At 42.2% G+C, this 20403-nt stretch overlaps 1 protein-coding gene across 3 annotated transcripts in view; it reads left to right on the top strand.

Annotated features, from left to right (window-relative positions):
• SYT14 (synaptotagmin 14) overlaps positions 1-19218 on the top strand; it is a 165703-nt gene extending 146485 nt beyond the window's left edge. For 2 of the 3 annotated variants that reach the window (XM_083175662.1, XM_083175664.1), the window contains exons 8-9: positions 2321-2377; positions 5087-19218. In XM_083175662.1, coding sequence (XP_083031788.1) covers positions 2321-2377; positions 5087-5400 — 371 coding nt within the window. In that variant the 3' untranslated portion in view covers positions 5401-19218. The remainder of the gene's footprint in view (positions 1-2320; positions 2378-5086) is intronic. The other variant, XM_083175663.1, reaches the window with a different exon arrangement.
• The last annotated feature ends 1185 nt before the right edge of the window (positions 19219-20403 follow it).

Raw genomic sequence — 20403 nt, 5'->3', positions numbered from 1 at the left:
GTTCCCCTGCAGACGCAGGTGTGGCAGCGTCTGTGGCCTGCTCGGGGCTTGCATCTGACATCACATGACATCAGCGCCCGCCCCGAATTTGGCAGATAGCGGACGGAATAAAAGTTAGTCTAGACTGACTTTTATTACCATAGGGGAGAACAATCATTCGATGGTGTGCGACCATCTAATGATTTATCTCCTGTTCGGCCACATGCGAGGGGATGTGTTAGTAGTGTACACATCCCCTCGCATGCTAGTGAGGGGATTCGTGTAGCAGAGGGGGCAGGCATTCAGCGGGGCGGAGTTTACCTGTTCCCTAGGCTGCGAGTATACGTAACCTAGCAAACAGGTCTGAACAGGTCTGAATCAGGCTAAAAGTACCATCCAATCAGCTCCTGTTACAGGCTGTGTCTGAAAAATGAGTCTGAAGCTGATTGGTTGGTACTCTCTCTCTCTCCAAGGTTTGATGCATCTTCCCATAGAGCATAAGTTATCCAATGTTTCCACCCCCCCTCCCCCCCCCCCCAAAAAAAAAAAATCAGCATAGCGATTACGCACTAGTTAGCAGAATAGGGTATGTACAATCATGTTGCTAAACTTTACTCCAAGACATCAATGAAAGAAAGTTGACTTACTGAATTAATGGGGTAACCATAAGGATTATAACCATAAGGATTATTCCCCCCTTCATTCCTTGACAAATTTTGATCCTGGACACACCTTTACTTGAATTAAAAAGAAACACGCGCTCGTATATGTTCAAAACTCCATGACCAATGGAATAGGTGGCACTCCACCGGACTTCATGTGATGGAAACGTTATTGGTTTATTGCCGACATCTCAAGACCTTATGGAGGAAATTTACTAAGACGGGAGTTCTATTTCAGACGGGATGTTGCTATGGGCAACCAATCAGATACTATCTATTATCTTGTAGATGGTGCTAAATAAATAAGAAGTAGATTCTGATTGGTTGCCCATAGCAACATCTCATATGAAATACAACTCCCATCTTAGTATCCCCCCCCCCCCCTTCTGAGTCTTCATCAGAGTCCGTTGGAGTGTGGCCTATTCCATTGGTCATGGTGTTGTGAATGTGTATACTCCAGCATTACAGGCAATATTCCTTCTCTATGTTGTGCATGTTTGCAATAATAACCACAGGGAAACGGTCATTACATCGACCCTATTTAGGTCGACATGGCTTATGTCGTGGATAACGCGCATAGACCTTTTGACTGTCGAGCTTCCTATTGGCGGCCTAATGCTCGTGTCAGCCTTCCGACCGGGTTGACCTTAGTCATGGCGACATATTTCAGGTGTCGATGTAAGCCCTGTTGACCTTCAGTGGTTGACCTAATGCATGTTGACCTTAATGCAGTCAACCCTATGTCCATTAAGGTGCATACACACTGTACAATTTTTTGACCAATTTGAAAGACATTTCCATTGAACCCAGTGTTCTGGATGAAAGATGTTGACGAAAGATATTGACGAAAGACAAAAGATCTAGCTACAGTTTATAGGCTCTTTTTTAAAGATATTCAAATTGAGCTTCATGCACAGTTGAAAAACAATCTTGATGAACAACTGGTGGGTATGCGCATCATCATTCGTTGTTCTTTTGTTGTCAATATCTTTTGTTAACATCTTTCGTCCAGGACACTGGGTTCAATGGAAATGTCTTTCAACCAAATTGGTCAAAAAAATTGTACAGTGTGTATGCCCTCTGAGTTAAGAGCCTGAGACTAGACTACAATACAGTAACTAATGCTCTGTACATGCTAATGCCTGTGTCCACTTGTGCTGACTACTGGAGACTTGTTGCACAAAGTATAATTGGGAGGCTCTAGTAATGTTGCTGAATATGTACTAGGTCTAAATAGAGGATGACCCACTCATTGGGGATCTTCATCAGCTGTGCCGAGGGAATGAATCAGGAATAGTCACTGCGTTAGAAATGATTGCTTCCCACAGCCTGAGCTTATACAGTATGTGAGACCTATGAAACTACATGTACTAGTTAGGAAAGATGTCATGAATACCCCTGTGTCATATGTTCAATTTTAGCTTTCTTACTTTTCATCTTTGTTACTATGACAATTATATCCTAAAAAAAACAAAAAACATTTTGTCTAGTTTCATGCTGTGCCACTTTAAGTGGAACAGAAGTGTCTTCCTGTTAACTCTTCGAGCACCAAAGAAGTCTAGACTGCGTATACACAACATGGACCTTTGATGCTGGAATGGTTGACCTCTAACCTTTAACTCTCTCTCACCCAACTATTGTCATTATTTCTTTTTCTGCTTTCCACCCTCTGTTGTCAGACGGACTGTTCTGTTGTCTAAAACACTTGATAGGTGGACAGGTTTATATAATTCGAGGTGAGTTCCGTAGAGGCTAGCTTGGATGTTGTCTCTCATGCCAAGGAGAACTTGCAGGCAATAAGGCTGTCCACCATATTGTTGTTGTTTTTTTGTTGTTGTTTTTTCATACATGTATATCTTATCTGTGGTCCAGCAGATGGGCTTATACATGGAACTGATCTCTGCCAATGGATTACGATTTACAGATTGCATAAAGACATTACAGAAATCAATGGTACCAACCAACACACGGTCTCTCAATATCTAGTTGTATTTGCAGCCAATCAGTTGAGATTAGATGCATAAAGCGACTCTACCCATTCAAACTGCTGGGCACATTACCCAAAAGGCCGTGGGGGCACCCAAAATCCTTAACTGTTGGTGGGTTTGTGATCACCAACTCATTAGGCTGCGAGCAGAAATAATGGGTCCCAGCTGCATTTATGCCTAATGGCACAAACAGTTAAGGTGCATACACACTGTACAATTTTTTTGACCAATTTTGTTGAAAGACATTGATGACAAATTTCCCTTGAAACCAGTGTCCTGGACGAAAGATGTTGACGAATGATGCTGAAGAAAGACGAAAGATCTAGCTACATTTTTTTAAAGATATCCAAATTGAGCTGCATGCACAGTTGATGAACAATCTTGTTGAACAACTGGCGGGTATGCGCATCATCATTCGTCGCATATACACTAAAAGATATTTTGACCAATATCGTTCAGAAGGGCCAAAATGAACGAAATTTGTAAAAAAAAAATTGTACAGTGTGTATGCACCTTTAAATCGAGCCAGGTTATTTTAGATGGCATCTAATAGGATATTTCCCAGTGCCCCTCCCCCTCACCCCTGCTGCTCGTGCATGTGTTGACCATTGGCCGTACATGTACAGAAGGTCATAAACTTGAACATCTTCGACCATTAAGTGCAGCCCGTATCAAAAAAAGCTGCTATTCATTTATATTTGCAAATCTGCACGCATTAATAAATGCCGCAATGCCTGCAGTCAGTGGCACAATGTATTGCATTCAAAATGCCATGAGTGATACATCTTACTCACAGTTGGCCTACTTCAATAGCGATCAGAACAGGGCGAATTCGGCCCTGTTACGATGGTGGGGGGTCTGTGCATGCGCATACTTTTGCATGTGCAGACCCTGAGAGCGAACCGGTTCGGCAATTTTCACATTCGAAGAGCTGTTCAATCCAGAGGGGCCGGGCTGGGACGGACATCAGGCCGGACCAGGGGAACGCCCAGCATTTTATGGCCCTCCCCTTGAAAACGCTGGGCGTTCCCCTGGGAGAGTGGGAGGGCCAGTTCCTGCCGGGGAGGGGGGGGGGGGGGGGGGGGGGCGGCTGACGTCACACGATGTGACTGCTGTTTAGCAAGCTTTGCTGAATCAGGCCCATTATGCAGAATCTGTTTTAATGCCCCCGCATTTATTATGAGGCATGTTCCTACTTGGGTATGGATTATTAGGTCTCCACCAATTGGGTCAACACCATTAGTTCGACATGGGTGTAGGGCAACATGTCATTAGGTCAACATGGGGTTTTTTACAGGTTTTTTTACCCAAATGTCGACACAGTCGACATGGACACTGAAACGCTCACCATGCTTTGGGCACGGTGCCTCTCTCGGTGCCCATGTCGACCCAATGCTTATGTCGACCTACACCCATGTCGAACTAGACCCATGTCAACCTTTCTGGATGTCAACCGAATGGTGTCGACCCAATGCTTGTCGACCTAACGACCGTATCCCCATCTACTTATCACATGTACAAACAACTAGTAACCCTGATACCTCAATTACATTTTGCTGGCTGCTGCTTTGATGTGGAGCCAACCTGGTTGAATAAAGTCTCATTTCTTTTAATGGCCCTGTGCTCTTTGCCACCAAACGTGTCCATATTTTCAAGCACAGTATATAAAGCTATTATGCTCAAATTTCCCCTGTCTGCACCATGTATGTTAGTACATTTCCGGCACTCAGATAGGAGACAAATGTGACAAAATTGCAGTCTGGGAGCATTCATGTGATGCTTGGCTCCAGATCCAGCGCCTTTAACTCAGTCAGAACGGATAGGGGCAACCAATCGCTGTGGTATACGAGGCAGGCTCATCCTGCTGTGAAGGGGTTAAAGCCAAGATCTGCTGTGCTAAACCGTATCCATGCAGAGTGTTCCTCACCAGTTCCCATTTTTGGCATCACATTTTAAGCTGATTTGATGTCATTGCACTTGTGTTCCTTACCCCAACACCATCACATTCCCCCCCCCCCCCCCCCTTTTCATCCATCAATTGTTCTCATTCCCACTGTTGATGTCTTTTTATTCTCCAAAAACCCAGTGGTATGCTTCAAGTGTTGTGGCTAGACGGAGCTTGCTCGGTGTTAGTAACGCTATATTATTTGGCTTAGTGCAACGATTAAGAATGCAAGCGGATTATGCGGTATACCTTATATGCAAATCCAATCGGCTGAATCGTTCCAAGCCAAGACTAATATTTGACTTTTTTTTTTTTTCTCCTCTCACATTAAATATTTAATGCTTGGATTTTCTTATTGACATTATTTAAATCTTATGCTGCTGAATACTTTGCCTTTTGATTCAGGCGACCGTTATACAACATATCCTTCCACTCTAATGCACCGACTTGCTGATATGCAATGAAACCAACTCACCAGCGCTAAGACTAAACCATCTCTTTCATTTTTGTAGATACCTATGTAAAGTTAACCCTGCTGAATTCCATGGGTCAGGAAATGTCAAAATGTAAGACGTCCATCCGTCGGGGTCAGCCAAATCCCCTCTACAAGGAGACTTTTATTTTCCAAGTGGCATTGTTTCAGCTGTCTGATGTGACTCTCATATTATCCGTCTATAACAAGCGCAGCATGAAGCGCAAAGAGATGATAGGCTGGATATCCCTAGGTCTGAACAGCTCAGGCGATGAAGAGCTTAATCATTGGACTGAAATGAAAGAGTCAAAAGGACAGCAAGTATGTAGATGGCATACACTGCTGGAATCGTAATTGTCATCAGTAGGTCTCTTGTGACTCGAGAGAGCTCATCTGCTCTTTGAAAGGACAGGATGTAATTTAGCCACCTGCATAAGATTGCTGCTCGCAGGTAATGGGTTTGACATGCTGTGGCGTGCTCAGCACACACCAGAGATGTCTCATGCTGCAGTGTGTATTCCTGTGGCTCTGAGCGGAGCCGGGCATAGGACGTGAGCCACATCAGACTGTGTTTCTAGATGATGTTATGACCACTTCTTTGGGTGCTTTTCCTATTTTCTCTGATTATACAGTTTTGTACAACGTTCTCACCGATTAACCAGATGCTTTCTGGGTCGGTCATTGAGCAGAGTAGGGGAAAGAGTTTTATCTGTATACACCGACGTCTGTTCTCTGTATCTTTATTTCCAGGACATAATAATTCTTTAGCACCCCAGCTGGTACTCAACTACATCACACATCATAATGCTCAATTTCTTGCTGGTTATTTATCCCGGAAACGTAGTTTAGCAATAAGTAAGGCTAGTGGCAGATGGGTTAGCTTAACCTTCTCCCAGGACTGGGGCTTTGGGGTTTATTTCTAAATTTCTGATTTCTAAAATAACTTTCTGTCCTCTCTGTGTTAATATGGCTTACCTGTATGGTGTCTTTCCAGTGTCCAAAAACCACTATGGGTAGGAAAACTAGTCCCTGTCTAAGTATATTTGTGTCCCAGTGATAGGGATATTTGATTGTAAGCTTTATTGGGGCCTAAAAACATTTCTCTGATTGTACAGTGCTGCAGAATGTTGGTGCTATATAAATGAAGAGTAATAGATGGAATGGCAAGGTGTTCCCTGTTCTCTGGATTCAATCAATTCTACATTGTAGTCAAATTCAGTTGTCTTCTCTTAAGATTTCTGTACTAGGCATAATTCAATACTTCACTGAGAATCATGTTGGCTCTAGTGTTGATTATCCCTCACGTTGGCTCTTGTGCTGAGTATCCCTCAGGTTGGCTCTTGTGCTGAGTATCCCTCACCTTGGCTCTTGTGCTGAGTATCCCTCACGTTGGGTCTTGTGCTGAGTATCCCTCACGTTGGCTCTTGTGCTGAGTATCCCTAATGTTGGCTCTTGTGCTTCGTAAGCCTCATGTTGGTTCTTTTACGGAGTATCCCGCATGTTGGCTCTTGTGTTAAGTGTCAGTCATAATTGCTCTCATGGGGAGTATCCCTAATGTTGGCTCTTGTGCTGAGTATGCCTCATGTTGGTTCTTTTACGGAGTATCCCTCATATTGGCTCTTGTGTTGATTATCCCTCATGTCGGCTCTTGTGTTGATTATCCCTCATGTCGGCTCTTGTGTTGATCATCCCTCATGTTGGCTCTTGTGTTCAGTGTCAGCCATGATTGCTCTCGTGGGGAGTATCCCTAATGTTGGCTCTTGTGCTGAGTATCCCTAATGTTGGCTCTTGTGCTGAGTATCCCTCATGTTGGCTCTTGTGCTGAGTGTCCTGCATGTTGGCTCTTGCGCTGAGTGTCCCTCATGTTGGCTCTTGTGCTGATTATCCCTCATGTTGGCTCTTGTGCTGAGTATCCCTCATGTTGGCTCTTGTGCTGAGTATCCCTCATGTTGGCTCTTGTGCTGAGTATCCCTTATGTTGGCTCTTGTGCTGAGTATCCCGCATGTTGGCTCTTGTGCTGAGTATCCCTCATGTTGGCTCTTGTGCTGAGTATCCCGCATGTTGGCTCTTGCGCTGAGCATCACTTACATTAGCTATGTCTAGATTATCTCTAATTTTGGCTCTTGTGATAATCTAAATATCCCTCATGTTGACTATGTGCCGAGTATTCCTCATGCTAGTTTTGCGCTGAGTATCCCTCATCTTTGCTTTGTTCTGAGTATTCTTTATTTATATGGAGAACAGGAAGCAAATATAAACAGAGCTCTCATAACAAAAGTCAGGCGACCTACTGTATATAAACGAAAGTTTGGCATATCCATACACCCTGCTCCACACTTCCTGCTGGAAGGACAATAAGCCAATGGCTATAAAACCTATCCCCATCTATCCTGTTATGATCGGTACATCAAGAATTAGAATTATGGAAAAAAACAACATGAGATAAAAGGTTTAAGAAATATAAAATATGGGAAATGCTAGAAATTGCTCCATATATATATTAATACTACACCTTTCACCTTAAAATAAAGCACTACAACAAATGAGACAACAATGAAGCTGTAGGTTCTGATCAGTGAAGAGCCCACAGTTATCTGCCATATAGAGAACTGATTGTGTGATGTCAATGTTTACAGGCCCTTATTCTAGTTGACTCGGACGGATGCATATTTTGGACGGCCACGAGTGTTCTTAGCCATACGGATCGCTCACACTGTCCGAATGCATTAAGATGCCGAGCGAAGGATGTTTCATGTGAACACCTCCCCCATCTGTGGGAAACTCCCCCATCCTCCGATGGTCACCGACCATCGAATGATGGACCGAGCGGTCAGGCAGCTCCGAGTGCTCCAGACCACTCGGACAATTCTCTGTGTGAAAGCAGGGATATGGGCGGTCAGCTGGCATACGGCTATGTCAGCTGTCCGCCCGTGCGTCATGGCTGGATTAACATACAAACGCCCAGCGTTTTAAAGGGAATGCCCATGAAATGCAGGGCGTACGCATATGGTAATGAGCCCAAACAGCCCTTCACACCCCTCACCACCCCCTGCTTAGATGGATCCGTACGATCCTTTTCTGCACGTAATTCACTCCGTGTTCGGACGTGCGAGGCGTTTGCACATGCGCAAAAACGCCTCTGCACATGTGCAAACACAACACATCGGCCGTCCGACCGAACATGCAGCCATCCGACTCAATCAGAATAAGGGCCATAGTCCACAGCTAACAATAGGCTTCAGCAATGTCAGACAGGAGAAACCTTTTTTTTTTTTTATGTAATCAATTTTTATTAAATGAAAGGTACAAAACAACATCAATGCAATGTAACAATATAGTGTTCTTTCAATAGAAACCTTTTTTTCTTAAGACACATTAAGGGGTCAATTCAGTTAGTGGCGAAGGGGGTGATTTTCATGGAATTCAGCAGAACTCAACCCCCTCGTGGCCCAATCTAACTTCGGACTCATAGATATTTGTATGCAGCCCTATCTGCCTGTGAACCAAAATCTGGGTCTCCGGCGGTACCGTTCATGTGGCATAAAGCCGTACTTACTCACAGGGGTTACTCACAAAGCTCCAAAGTGAAGTGATCATTTACAGTGTAATCAGTACATACGGTACATTTAGGCCAATCAGTGGCCCTTTAGCTGTTATGAAAGTATCCCAGCATGCCTTGCCATAGTTTTAGCCTTCCCGAATAGCAAAAGGGTAGCAAGGCATGATGGGATTTGTAGTTTCAGAACAGCTGGAGGGCCATCGTTAGGCCATGCCTGCTTTAGGCTTGGTTTTGTTTAGTTTTAGGGGGGATGTAGGTGAGGTTGCTTGTTGAAAAATCTTGATACTTTTGATATAATTTCAGTCAGACTACAAGATTGCAGCTGTTCTCATCAGATAACACACTGTATGAGAGTGTAAAGCACAAAATAAAACACAAAATAGGAATCTAACAGTTTCTTGCCTCAATAAAAGGAATATGGTGTACTTCTTACCTCCATACAATTGTGCAGGCTGGAGCAATATATTTATGAGAATATGGGGGGAATTCAGTTGCGGGTGAAGGGGGTAAATTTCCCTCTTTAAACACCATGATAATCACCTTAAATTGCCCCCTTTGCCTGGCCGGCCAAATGCCAGGTTCACTAAAAGTGCTCCCTACCCTTTAAGGGGTAGATGTGGGCACTATAAAGTGGGGCTTTGTTGTAGTGAATCCACCTTGCACTTAATTGAATCCCCCCCCCCCCCCCCCCCTATAACGCAGAAATTCAGTAGGAGCAAATGACATGTGAGTTGCACAGCAGAGGCAACTGCTTGAGACGTTTCTAGTGAAATGATTGAATTCTCATAGCTATTAATATATCTTATAATAACCACTTCCACATTATATCAGCAGCCATGTAACAACCAAAACATGTATTATACCAGAGGTCTAAATAATATGAAGAACAAGAATTGAATAATACAGATTAAATCACCAGCAGCAATGGCAAACTTGGTATAATGGCCACAGTTCCACCTTGCACACTTGTGACTACATAACCCTGCATTATATGGAAGTCTGCGGTTCTTGGCAGTGTGATAAATTAGCTGGGCTATTTAATGATCTCTCCGATTTTACTGCAATGCCACAAAATGTATACATCACCAATACACAGTGCCATGTTGTAGTCTGCTACGTACTCAGAGCTGGTTTAAGACTTGGGGGGGGAATGTAGCTGCAATTATTGAATGATAAATGGACCACAAAAGGAGAGACACAGGTGCACTCACACAATGGGGACTAAAATGGGTAGACAGAGAAGTAATTCAGACCTGATCACAAGGCTGCGAATTCAATGGACTGCATACCCGTGACCCGTGTATGCATGCACTAGGCTGTCCTGTGATAAAATTCTGCTACTATTTCTGTGCACGCGCCGTTTGACAGGAAGCAGCCATCTGGGGATGGAAACTGGCCTTTTAGTGGGATCGCTAAGAAAACCGCAGGCGTGCCTACAAAAACACTGGGGGTGTCCGGAAAACTGCTAGGCGTGCCTGAGCATTTCAGGGAAGGGTGTGTGACGACCGCTACAGGCCGGATACGCCTTTTTCCTTCGCACCACCGAGTAAGTCTCTGGCTACTCTGAGCCTGTGATGACTTGTGCCCAGTGTAAAAACCAGTTGATGAAGAGCCAGTTACGATGGGTTTTAGACATATTCGCTCGGCTGCAAACAGATGTGTAGACGTACACATCCATTGGCACGGCGGCCATATTAGTTTGCAAGGCGGGATTTCACTCTAATGGGGTGGATGCTTAACTGAACGCTGGCCGGGGAAATTTCCTCCCGTGCGGTCAGGTCTGACTTACGCCCAGAGAGGTAAACACAAAGAGAGGGGAGAGGAGTTCACAGGCCCCCCCGCACCCACTACAGCAATGATTCCCAAGGCACACTAACAATGCAGCTTTCTAGGATAGCCATTATTGCGGACAGGTGACTTAATTAGTACCACAGTTATTTTTATTTATTCATCTATGGTCAAGCATGGATATCCTTAACACCTGGATGGTTAGGGTGCTTAAGAATTGAGTTAGGGGAACCATGCACTAGAGAAATGTTCCAAGATGAATTGAGTGGTGCCCATGTGCACTGCGCGCCATATGTGAACCAATATGGTAATAGGCAGCATGCAACTACTCGCACGTGGAACATTTCACAGTGATCTAGACCTGTCTGTCATGTTGTTCCCATTAAATATAGATATAGCTACATGTGTTGCTCACCTGTAATGATGAGTAGCTATAGAGTTGGGAGCAGAGAGAGTTCTCAAACAGCCACGGGTGGTCCAACGATGAACCAGGTAAAAGTCTACCTGTTTCAACATTGCCTTGAGTAATTATGATGGGCCCGGCCTCTTCCCACTGCTTCCTAATCTGACTGCCAACACTTTGAGAAGTGCACCGATCCATTCATTAAGAACATGTTATAGGATCTGCTGCTAGTCAACTGCTGATTTATGCTCAGCCCACAATCGCCCACCGATTGGATCCCTGTGTAATTTCTATGATGTAATTGTGATGTCATTTTTGTACCAGGCCCGAAAATACACCTTTGCACATGATGTTTGCTGGTGCATTGGAATGTTCTGTGTAGTCTTACAGCATCTGGGGCACTCTCAAATCGTGTGATACAGTATGTTATAGAAGTAATGTGCTTTGTGGTGGCTGGTGTGTTATTTGAAGGCACTTACTGAGCAGATTCCGCCCACCTTTGTTAACAGCTATGTCATATCCGCTACATGAGGTGATTGATAACTGCTGGGGCAGTTATGCTGCATACATAGAGAAATATCCATATTTTGACAGTTGTTTTTTTTACCTCTATGCACCAGCTGAAAGTACATACAGTATACAAATTAAGACCAATATATTTGTACTTCAGAAGCCTTCTCCGTAGTTACTGTACAAGTAATTCTTACATACTGTAAGATTGTCATGTGATGAATGTATTAACTTTGATAATATTCTTTCAAACAATGGAATACAGCACAACTGCCTTGTCTCCTAATGGATAGAACTGTTTTTATTTAAAAAATGCTGTTTTGTCCAACAGTGGAGCAGACATTTGTATCAGGGTTCACAATGAACATATTTCACACAACTGTGTAACTAAAGGCTGCTCTATTATGAAAGACTAGAATGTGTTAAAGTGTACCTGCTGCCTACTCTCAAGGAAGTCGGCCATTTTGTGGTCCGAATGAATATTAATGAGAATGCACCTGGAATTTGTCAAGATTATAGTGAAATCTATGAGATACAGGTAAATAATGTATATGTCACAGGTTCATGGGTCATTGAGTGTCTCCAGTTTAATGGTTATTAGTTCAGCATCCAAAATGGTTCCCTTTGCAATATGAGAATACCATTGGTAACAGATGCAATTAATTTTTGGGATACTAACTGATACTGTAGATGAGTAGCAACACACCGGGCCATGCAGGGGCTGCTGAGGCACATATAATTGTGTAATGCACAACAAGCTGATCCTAATACAATATACTATATGTCAGTTGTCAGGCAACATATTTAATACAGGTTGAGTATCCCGTATCCAAAATGCTCGGGACCAGGAGAATTTTGGATAATGGATTATTCCGTATTTCGGAATATTTTAATATTTCAAGGATGTATTTTGAAGTATCTTGCATTTATTCTGTATAAACACATCAAGCACATGAAATGCACACAAATATATTTTATTTGTTCAAAAACAAGGTTTCAAAACATGAAACAAAATTTGTGTACTTTTTCAGATATTGAATTTGAATGCCAAGCAATAATTTTCTTGTACATGTATAGTACAAGTTACAAATCATTCCCTCAGTAGTTCTGTTACAAATGTCCCCAGTGAGTTTTTAGCAAAAAAAAAAAATTTTTAACTTTCTGGAGTGTATGGTTTTCGGAATAATTCGTATAACGGATATTTGGATACGGGATACTCAACCTGTATTGAATAGTCTGGGGCACGTCTTTATAACAACGCAAGGCGATTCATGAGCTTGCCGTCTGACTTTTCCCATGATTCAATGGAAAATTCTTATCCACTTTGGCTGAAATTCTGCTCTGCACCTCAGGCATTTTGTGTTTCCTAAACTACCCTCACTGTGAGGGAGATGTATTAAACATTGGAGAGAGACAAAGTGAAGAGATAAAGTACCAACTAATGAACTTCTAGCTACCATGTTACAAGCTGTATTTGAAGGTTGGTACTATGGGCTCTAAACTGAAAATGTGGTAAAAACCCTGTTATCAGGGTTTTTACTGCATTTTCATATGCAGTAAAGCCCCTCCATCGGATCACCTTGCGGAGGGTACCCTATAAAAGCCTATGGGCTTTTCTCTGCAGTTCTGCCAGAGGAATCCACCACGGATCCCTCCCAGCATGCCCCGATGTAGGGCGGCGGATGCTAGAACATCCCGCCCTCTATCTCCACTTTATATATCGTCAACCATTGATGCATCTCCCCCGCTGTAGGCAACAGGTGCACTTCACACCACAAAAGAACAGTCGTTGGAGTTTTTATATTACACGTTACCCTTTTGTGCCTTTTCAATCACAATAGTTGTATGGCTGAAAGTATATAAGCTTAGTGTAAAACCCAGATTGTCCTGTTGAATGTATTGTTATGTTAGAAACAAAGCTTTAGTAATTATTTCAGCAATTATTTTTCTCTAATCTTGCCATATAATGTGCTGGATTTTATATCACATCACTATGATGCAAAGCTTACATGCCAAACATTACATCTAGATATAGAGACATCAAAAGTAAGTTTCACTATTACTTCTGGCAGAAAAGAAAACCATTTAATGGCGTGTATAAATTATATTCCAGTTCGTTATAGTGTCACTGCTACAAGTTTATTAAATTATATGGAACATGTACAAAATGTACAATAAAACGAATGAATAATACTAAAACGGAAGAGGCAATTTTTGCCTGCAAGAACCTGCAGTCTAGGCTGGCGACGCGGGCATTAATAGGGGCTCTGTTGCCGGGGAAACCTACAGCACATTGAGAATTGGAGACGGCATGCAGTAACTCAGCATACATGGGGTTAGTATGCGCAAGTAAGTGTCTTATGTACAGATGTAAACATACCCTGTTGTGTGACAATTTGTGTCTTTATAGAAACTTTGAAGAGCTTAGAAAAAGGTTATTATGAATCAATAAACTGGGAAAGCTACGCTAGAGAATATAAAGGGGTTCAGTACTCGCCACGTGTGTAACTATTGGATAGCTTGTGATTGATACTATTTGGTTGTTGAATGACCAATGTTACCACACACACACACACACACACACACACACACACACACTAAATCAATTAGACATAAGCACATGGCTATAATATTTAGTCATTGGTATCCTTTAGCTCAGGCATGTCCAAACTATGGCCATCCAGCTGTTGTGAAACTACAAGACCCATCATGCCTTGCCACAGTTTTGCTTCTAGGAAATGCTAAAACTATGGCAAGGCATGCTGGGATGTGTAGTTTCACAACAGCTGGAGGGCACCAGTTTGGACATGCCTGCCATAGCTGTTCTCACACAGTCCACCCTGAATGAAAGCTTTGTAATGATGTAGTTGTTACCTACACAGACAATGGGCCAGTTTCAGAGATCTACGCAGAGCCGATGGTTTGTGTACATCACCGATGTTTTAAGAACTGCGCATGCCCCGTTCAATTCCAGTGCAAGAAAATACCGACCATTCTGATGAACCTGTTACGCAGCTGACTGATCGTCTTGCAGATGATCTGATGCTGCCTCCAAGTACCCAGCAGCTGATCACAAAATCTAGCAGGAGGTATTGGATCACACAAGATACCACCTGTGTCATTAGCATATTATTGCACAGCCGCTGCTTACAGAGACGCAGCAGCTTTGTAAATCTGTCCATCTCTGAAACCAGACCAATATCAGTCAAATGTACATGAAATTGATCACATTGGCTGACCATGTTCCTGTGGGTGTGTCCACACTCCTCTAACTGCCGTTAAGTTGGCAATAAAGGTTTCCAATACAAAGATTAACAAAAAATTCTAAGACTAGCTTTTAATTATTGAGCACTTTTTAAGTAAATACTAGTGCACAGTGCATTCTATAGGTAATATCTGCAGTCTCTAGATGTTTGCATCTGTCGATGCTGGGAGTTGCTGGACCTGGTCAAATGCAAAATTCAACTCCTGCGTAGCAACCACAGCATTCAGCTTCCGGGGGAAAGAAAGAGCTTGCTCTTTACATGAATTACAGGGAGCAGCGGGAGTTAGTGCTGTTACGTTAATCTCAGCTGCACGCATCTAGTAGGTAGAGAAACACTTATTTTGGCTGGACAAACCTCTTAGTGGCCTGTTCCCCTGGTGACCACAGAAAACCATGAATCATATTATATGGGCAGCAAATGTGTAAGAAAACAATATCACAGAAATGGCGTCAGCAAATGATATGATTCAGAGCAAGTGTTTGTTATGGGACCAGTCCTTTAATAACTGCACAAAAAAAAAGATATACTGTTACTGCAGTTCTCTCTAAGCGGAATGATCTAGAAATAATAGTGCAAGAGGCTGGTTCTACATCATGCCGTGCATGCGTGATCTGTATTCTGGTCAGTTTACACCACTCCCCCTACTACTACTACTACTTATAATGTTGCCTACACCCTTTTCATGGTAGAATATACCTCAGCCACGGGAAGTGAGCAGTGAACTCCCAATTCTGAGCTTTGTGCTGTTTCATTTCTGAAATGTTCAGTGGATTAGCAGTAACACAAAGCAACCAATAAGACAGCTGCTTTCCAAAGTGAATCTTGCATGTCTGATTTTATACAGCGCTGGACTTTGAGCTGGGCATCTGCGGACCAAGTTACTGCACCTAGCATGGATTCGGTATGAAATCCCGACGGTCAAAATCCCAACGGTCAAAATACCGACAGCTATTGACAGACGGTCAAAATCCCGACATGGTTAAAATCCCGACATATAGAAAACGTGAAAAAACCCATGTCGACCTCGCGACCTGTTAACCGAAAGTCATGTTGACTTTTTCACCTGTCTACATTCTATATGTCGGTATTTTGACCTTGTCGGGATTTTAAATGACTTTTTCACCTGTCTACATTCTATATGTCGGTATTTTGACCTTGTCGGGATTTTAAATGACTTTTTCACCTGTCTACATTCTATATGTCTGTATTTTGACCTTGTCTGGATTTTGACCATGTTGGGATTTTGACCATTGGGATTTTGACCATCGGGATTTTGACTGCATCCCCCTAGCACTTGTCAAGCTCATAACATGTACTGCTTACAGAGATTGGCATGTGCCCGGTGCACTGACCAGGCTACAGCAGGACATCGGTGGATGAGTGACTGGATGACATCATGGGTCTCGCACATGCCCAGTCTGGAAAACAATTGTAATTTGATTAATATTTGATAGTTTTTCTCTGGCAGAAGTATCTATTTAAAAAAAGGTGTTGGGACAATTAATTTTTTTTGTCTGCAAAATTTCTTGTTCAAAATTTTATCTTTGAATTCGCCACCATCACATTAAAGTCCACTGTTTATTTCACTGGAGTTACACATGACTTTACAGTTTTTTGTGTAGAGCACAATAGTCTGTCAGAAACTGGACCGCTTGCTTCATTTCTGCAAATAAGGTTTGTGGTGCTTACTGGTGCTGTGCCTTTATATACACAATCATTAGTATAAACTTTATGTTTCCTCATCCTAGTTTACAAATCTTACCGTATTATTGGTTAGAGAAAGCATTTTGAGAAATATTGTGGCCCTACAGCTGTCATTTCCCTGCCAGTCTGTGGCTTCGTAAACATACTGGCATATGTACAGTACAGTAGTTCTACGGAAGCTGGCAGGCCACAGTCTACCTAACCCTGAGCTACAGTATGAGTATAACACCGAACATTATAAGGAATGTCAAAAGTTATTTATCACTCGTTTGTATGTTTAAATATGACATATGTGCATCTGTTTAAAATTGGTCCTAGATTATCACTTTAATATTTCCATGGTCACCAAATTACTATGAATGGATTAGGGGCCAGATGTACTAAGCTTGAACAGTGATAAAATGGAGTGATAAACCATGACCAATCAGTTCCTCACTGCCATGTCAGAGGCTGTGTTCGAAAAATGACAGGAAGGAGCTGATTGGTCGGTGGTTTATCACACTCCATTTTATCACTTTTCAAGTTTAGTACATCTCGCCCTAGAACTGTTGATGGATTAGAGCAGAGATTCCCAATCTCAGTCATCAATGGGCCAGAGGTACTGTATCAAGCTTCAAAAGTGATAAAATGGAGAGTGATAAATAGCCAACCAATCAGCTCCTATGCAGCCTGTGACATGACAGGTAGGAGCTGATTGGCTGGTTGTTTATCACTCTCCATTTGATTACTTTTTGAAGCTTGATACATCTGGCCTAACAGTACAGGTTTTAGTGACATCCATGTTTGAGCATGGATGGTTTAATCAAAATAACTGAGGTAATATTGAAGTCACCTGTGCTATTATAAAAATCTGGACTGTTGGGTGTGAATTTATTAAAGCTTCTTAAAATGAAAAGAGATTATTTTCCCCATAGCAACCAGTCAGAATCTTTCATTTTGTAGGATGCAATAGAGAAAAGATAGACAGGATCTGGTTGGGGGATGCAGTTTAAATCCCGGCGGTCGGGATCCTGGCGTTCAGAATCCCGACGCTGGAATCCCGACCGCCGAAATCTCGACACTTTCTCCCTCCGTGGGTGTCCATGACACCCCTGGAGGGAGAATAAATTAGCGTGCTGAGCGTAGCGAGGCACCGGGCCCGCTGCGTGGCGAGCGCAGCGAGCCCGCAAGGGGGGCGATCCACGTCCCCCCCTTGTCGGGATTTCGGCGGTCGGGATTCCGGCGTCGGGATTTTGAACGCCGGGATCCCGACCGCCGGGATTTCATACTGAATCCCTGGTTGGTTGCTATGGCCAACGTCACCTCTTTTCATTTTTAGAAGCTTTAGAAATTTTACTTAGTGTGTCTTGGGGACTATGGGCCTAATTCAGATCTGATGGCACGGCTGAGAATTCGCAGGCAGGGAGATTGTGTTGATTGCGCATGGCTGAGGCCATCCACCGATAAAATCCTGCTAGTTTTTTTTGTTTTTTTAGGGGAGGCCGTACGCAAGTTGATTAACAAGAAGCCGGCGTTTGGGGGTGGAGCCGGCTGTTTTATGGGAAGGAGTGTGACATCAGCTCGCGATCAGGTCTGAATTAGGCCCTACATGAAAAAAGATTGATATGTTTGTCACATTTTTTCATGTCGCCCTATTGCTTGTGTCAAACTTTTGATAATTTCGACCTAATTACTGTCAACTTATTGAATGTTGACCTAATCCTGTTTTTGTCTTTCCCATCCAAATCAGCGCTGCTTGTTTTTTTTCCTCTTAATGCAATATAAAGAAAACATTCTTTTAAAAATGTATGTTTTTCATTTAAATAACTTATAGAGCGAAAACACAGGAGTCCATCATTTTATGGACTGAATTAATATTCATGAGCATTGAGCCAATGCAGTTCATTGCAGCCAATAACATCACTTTGTGCAGCGTCTAGCAATGATGTCAGTAGTTTTTATTGAATTGTATTGCATTCTCATTAATAATAGCTCTTTCCACAAAATGGTCTCCTCCACTGTGTACAGGTGGCATTATCACTATGTCAGACACTGCGTAGGTCTCTGCAAACATTCCAAAGACTGACTTAATCTCATATACTGCCAATGCCTCATTATGATAAACAATGTCTGACACGGGGAAGGAGGCATCATGGGAGGTATACATTTTTTTTTTAATAACCAGTTCACAAAGCCTAAGGGGCTCAGTTATCATAAAGTGATAAAACACATGGGCCAGATGTATCAAGCTTCAAAACTGATAAAATGGAGAGTGATAAACAGTCAGCCAATCAGCTCCTACCTGCTATGTCACAGACTGTTTGAAAAATGTCAGGCAGAAGCTGATTGGCTGGTTGTTTATCACTCTCCATTTTATCATATTCGAAGCTTGATACATCTGGCGCATTGTGAATGATAAAACCTAATGCATATGATAAATGGTACTGTAGCCAATCAGCTCTAAGCTGTCATGTGTTCAACTCCTGTCATGTGAAACAGTTGAGAGCTGATTGGCTGGAGTACCATTTATCAAAGGAGTTTTATCACTCATTGATAAATGAGCTCCTAAATATTTTAGCCTGCATATAAAAACTGGAATGAATTGTAATGGATAAATACAAGTCTCACCTACCCTGTGTATGTATGTATGTATGTATGTATGTATGTATGTATGTACAGTAGGAGCGAATGTAAGTTTATTAGTTTTCTAATTACAGAGTGTTTATCTGTATACTAAAGCAAGAACTTTTTATACTGTATTATTTCTGAGACTTTTGTCAGATTGTTATTTCAATTTCATGTATGCTAGAATTATGCATCTATCCATTTTATCTTGATTGTATACTTCACATGGAAAACGTTAAACTTTGGCTTCTGGATATCATCAATAAAGCTGTAATATTTGATACGAGAAAAAAAAAAAACAATTTGAACGCTTTAATAAACTACATTTTTAGTCCTTGTGTAAGTCTCTGATTGATTGTTTATTTGCACTCAAAGAAAGCAAGAAAAATAGTAGGGAGCAGATTTTAGCGAGTACATGCTGCATAGAAAATTATTGGTAGGTAATATGTTCACACAGTGAGACCAATGGAGAGACAATAACAAGTGCTATGTCTATATGCACATATAAAATGTCATCTGAGAAGAAACCAAGACATACAGTATAAGACAGTTACCTATGTAGAGCTTTTGGAAAATGTGATGTGTCCAGCTTAGCGTGCCTGACGTACCTTAATGCACCTTCTTACTCTAGAAGAGGCGGATTCCCCAGTGATGGCAGGAGGTGCAGCATCACCATGATGGTAAGAAATGCTTCAAAATCAGGACGAAATGCAACTGTACTACAATATATCACCGGATAACGTTATTCATACATAGTAAAAGCACTGGGGGATTTTTTTTTTTTATTACAGCAGATCAGTCACTTATTTCACTGCAATCTTTCACATAGATTGTAGCAGCATTATTACTTCCAGGTAAGAAACCCGCAAGTTCAGCCAACCGCGGGTATCGCAAATGGCAGCTCTTACCAGCAGCGCTGCCCTTTGCGTTGCTCATCGCATATGTCAGGGCCACAGGATGTTCCGCCGGTATATCCCGCCAAAAGAGGTAATCCAGCAGATTTCAAAACTGCTAAAAATGCTATCAGCGGCATGCATGAAAGCTTGTTTTGCTATCAAACCTTCAATAAATGCAGTTGTCAAAGTGTACATGTGTATGTATAAAATAGAATATAAAATATGCATATATAAAATAGAAAGAAAATCAAAAAACATATACAGTAAAATGCAAACAAATATATATTAATATATATCAATGGAAAGGTGGATCTCAAAAGCGTAAGGTATTATTGTGTTCTCCAATAACCTGCCTTGGTATATGCAGGAAAGTAAAACTTTGACACTTTCTGCAGTGAAGTCAATGGACCTTATTCTAATTCAATCGGTCCCCTGCGCGTTCGGTGTAAAGTGGACGGCTGAGCAGTGCAAACTTGTATTGTCGAGTGATGAATCCTGCTTCTCTGCATGGCACTCGGGTGTGGTGCACGCTAAACTCCTTCAGAACTGGTATGCCTTAATGCGATTTGAATCTTTTAGATCAGTGGTTCCCAATCTTTTTCAAATCACGGCACCCTAGAGTATCCA

Source organism: Crinia signifera, chromosome 3 (assembly GCF_055691185.1).
Source record: "Crinia signifera chromosome 3, ASM5569118v1, whole genome shotgun sequence".
Taxonomy (NCBI): Eukaryota; Metazoa; Chordata; class Amphibia; order Anura; family Myobatrachidae; genus Crinia; species Crinia signifera.
This window is presented reverse-complemented; position numbering and strand designations above follow the sequence as displayed.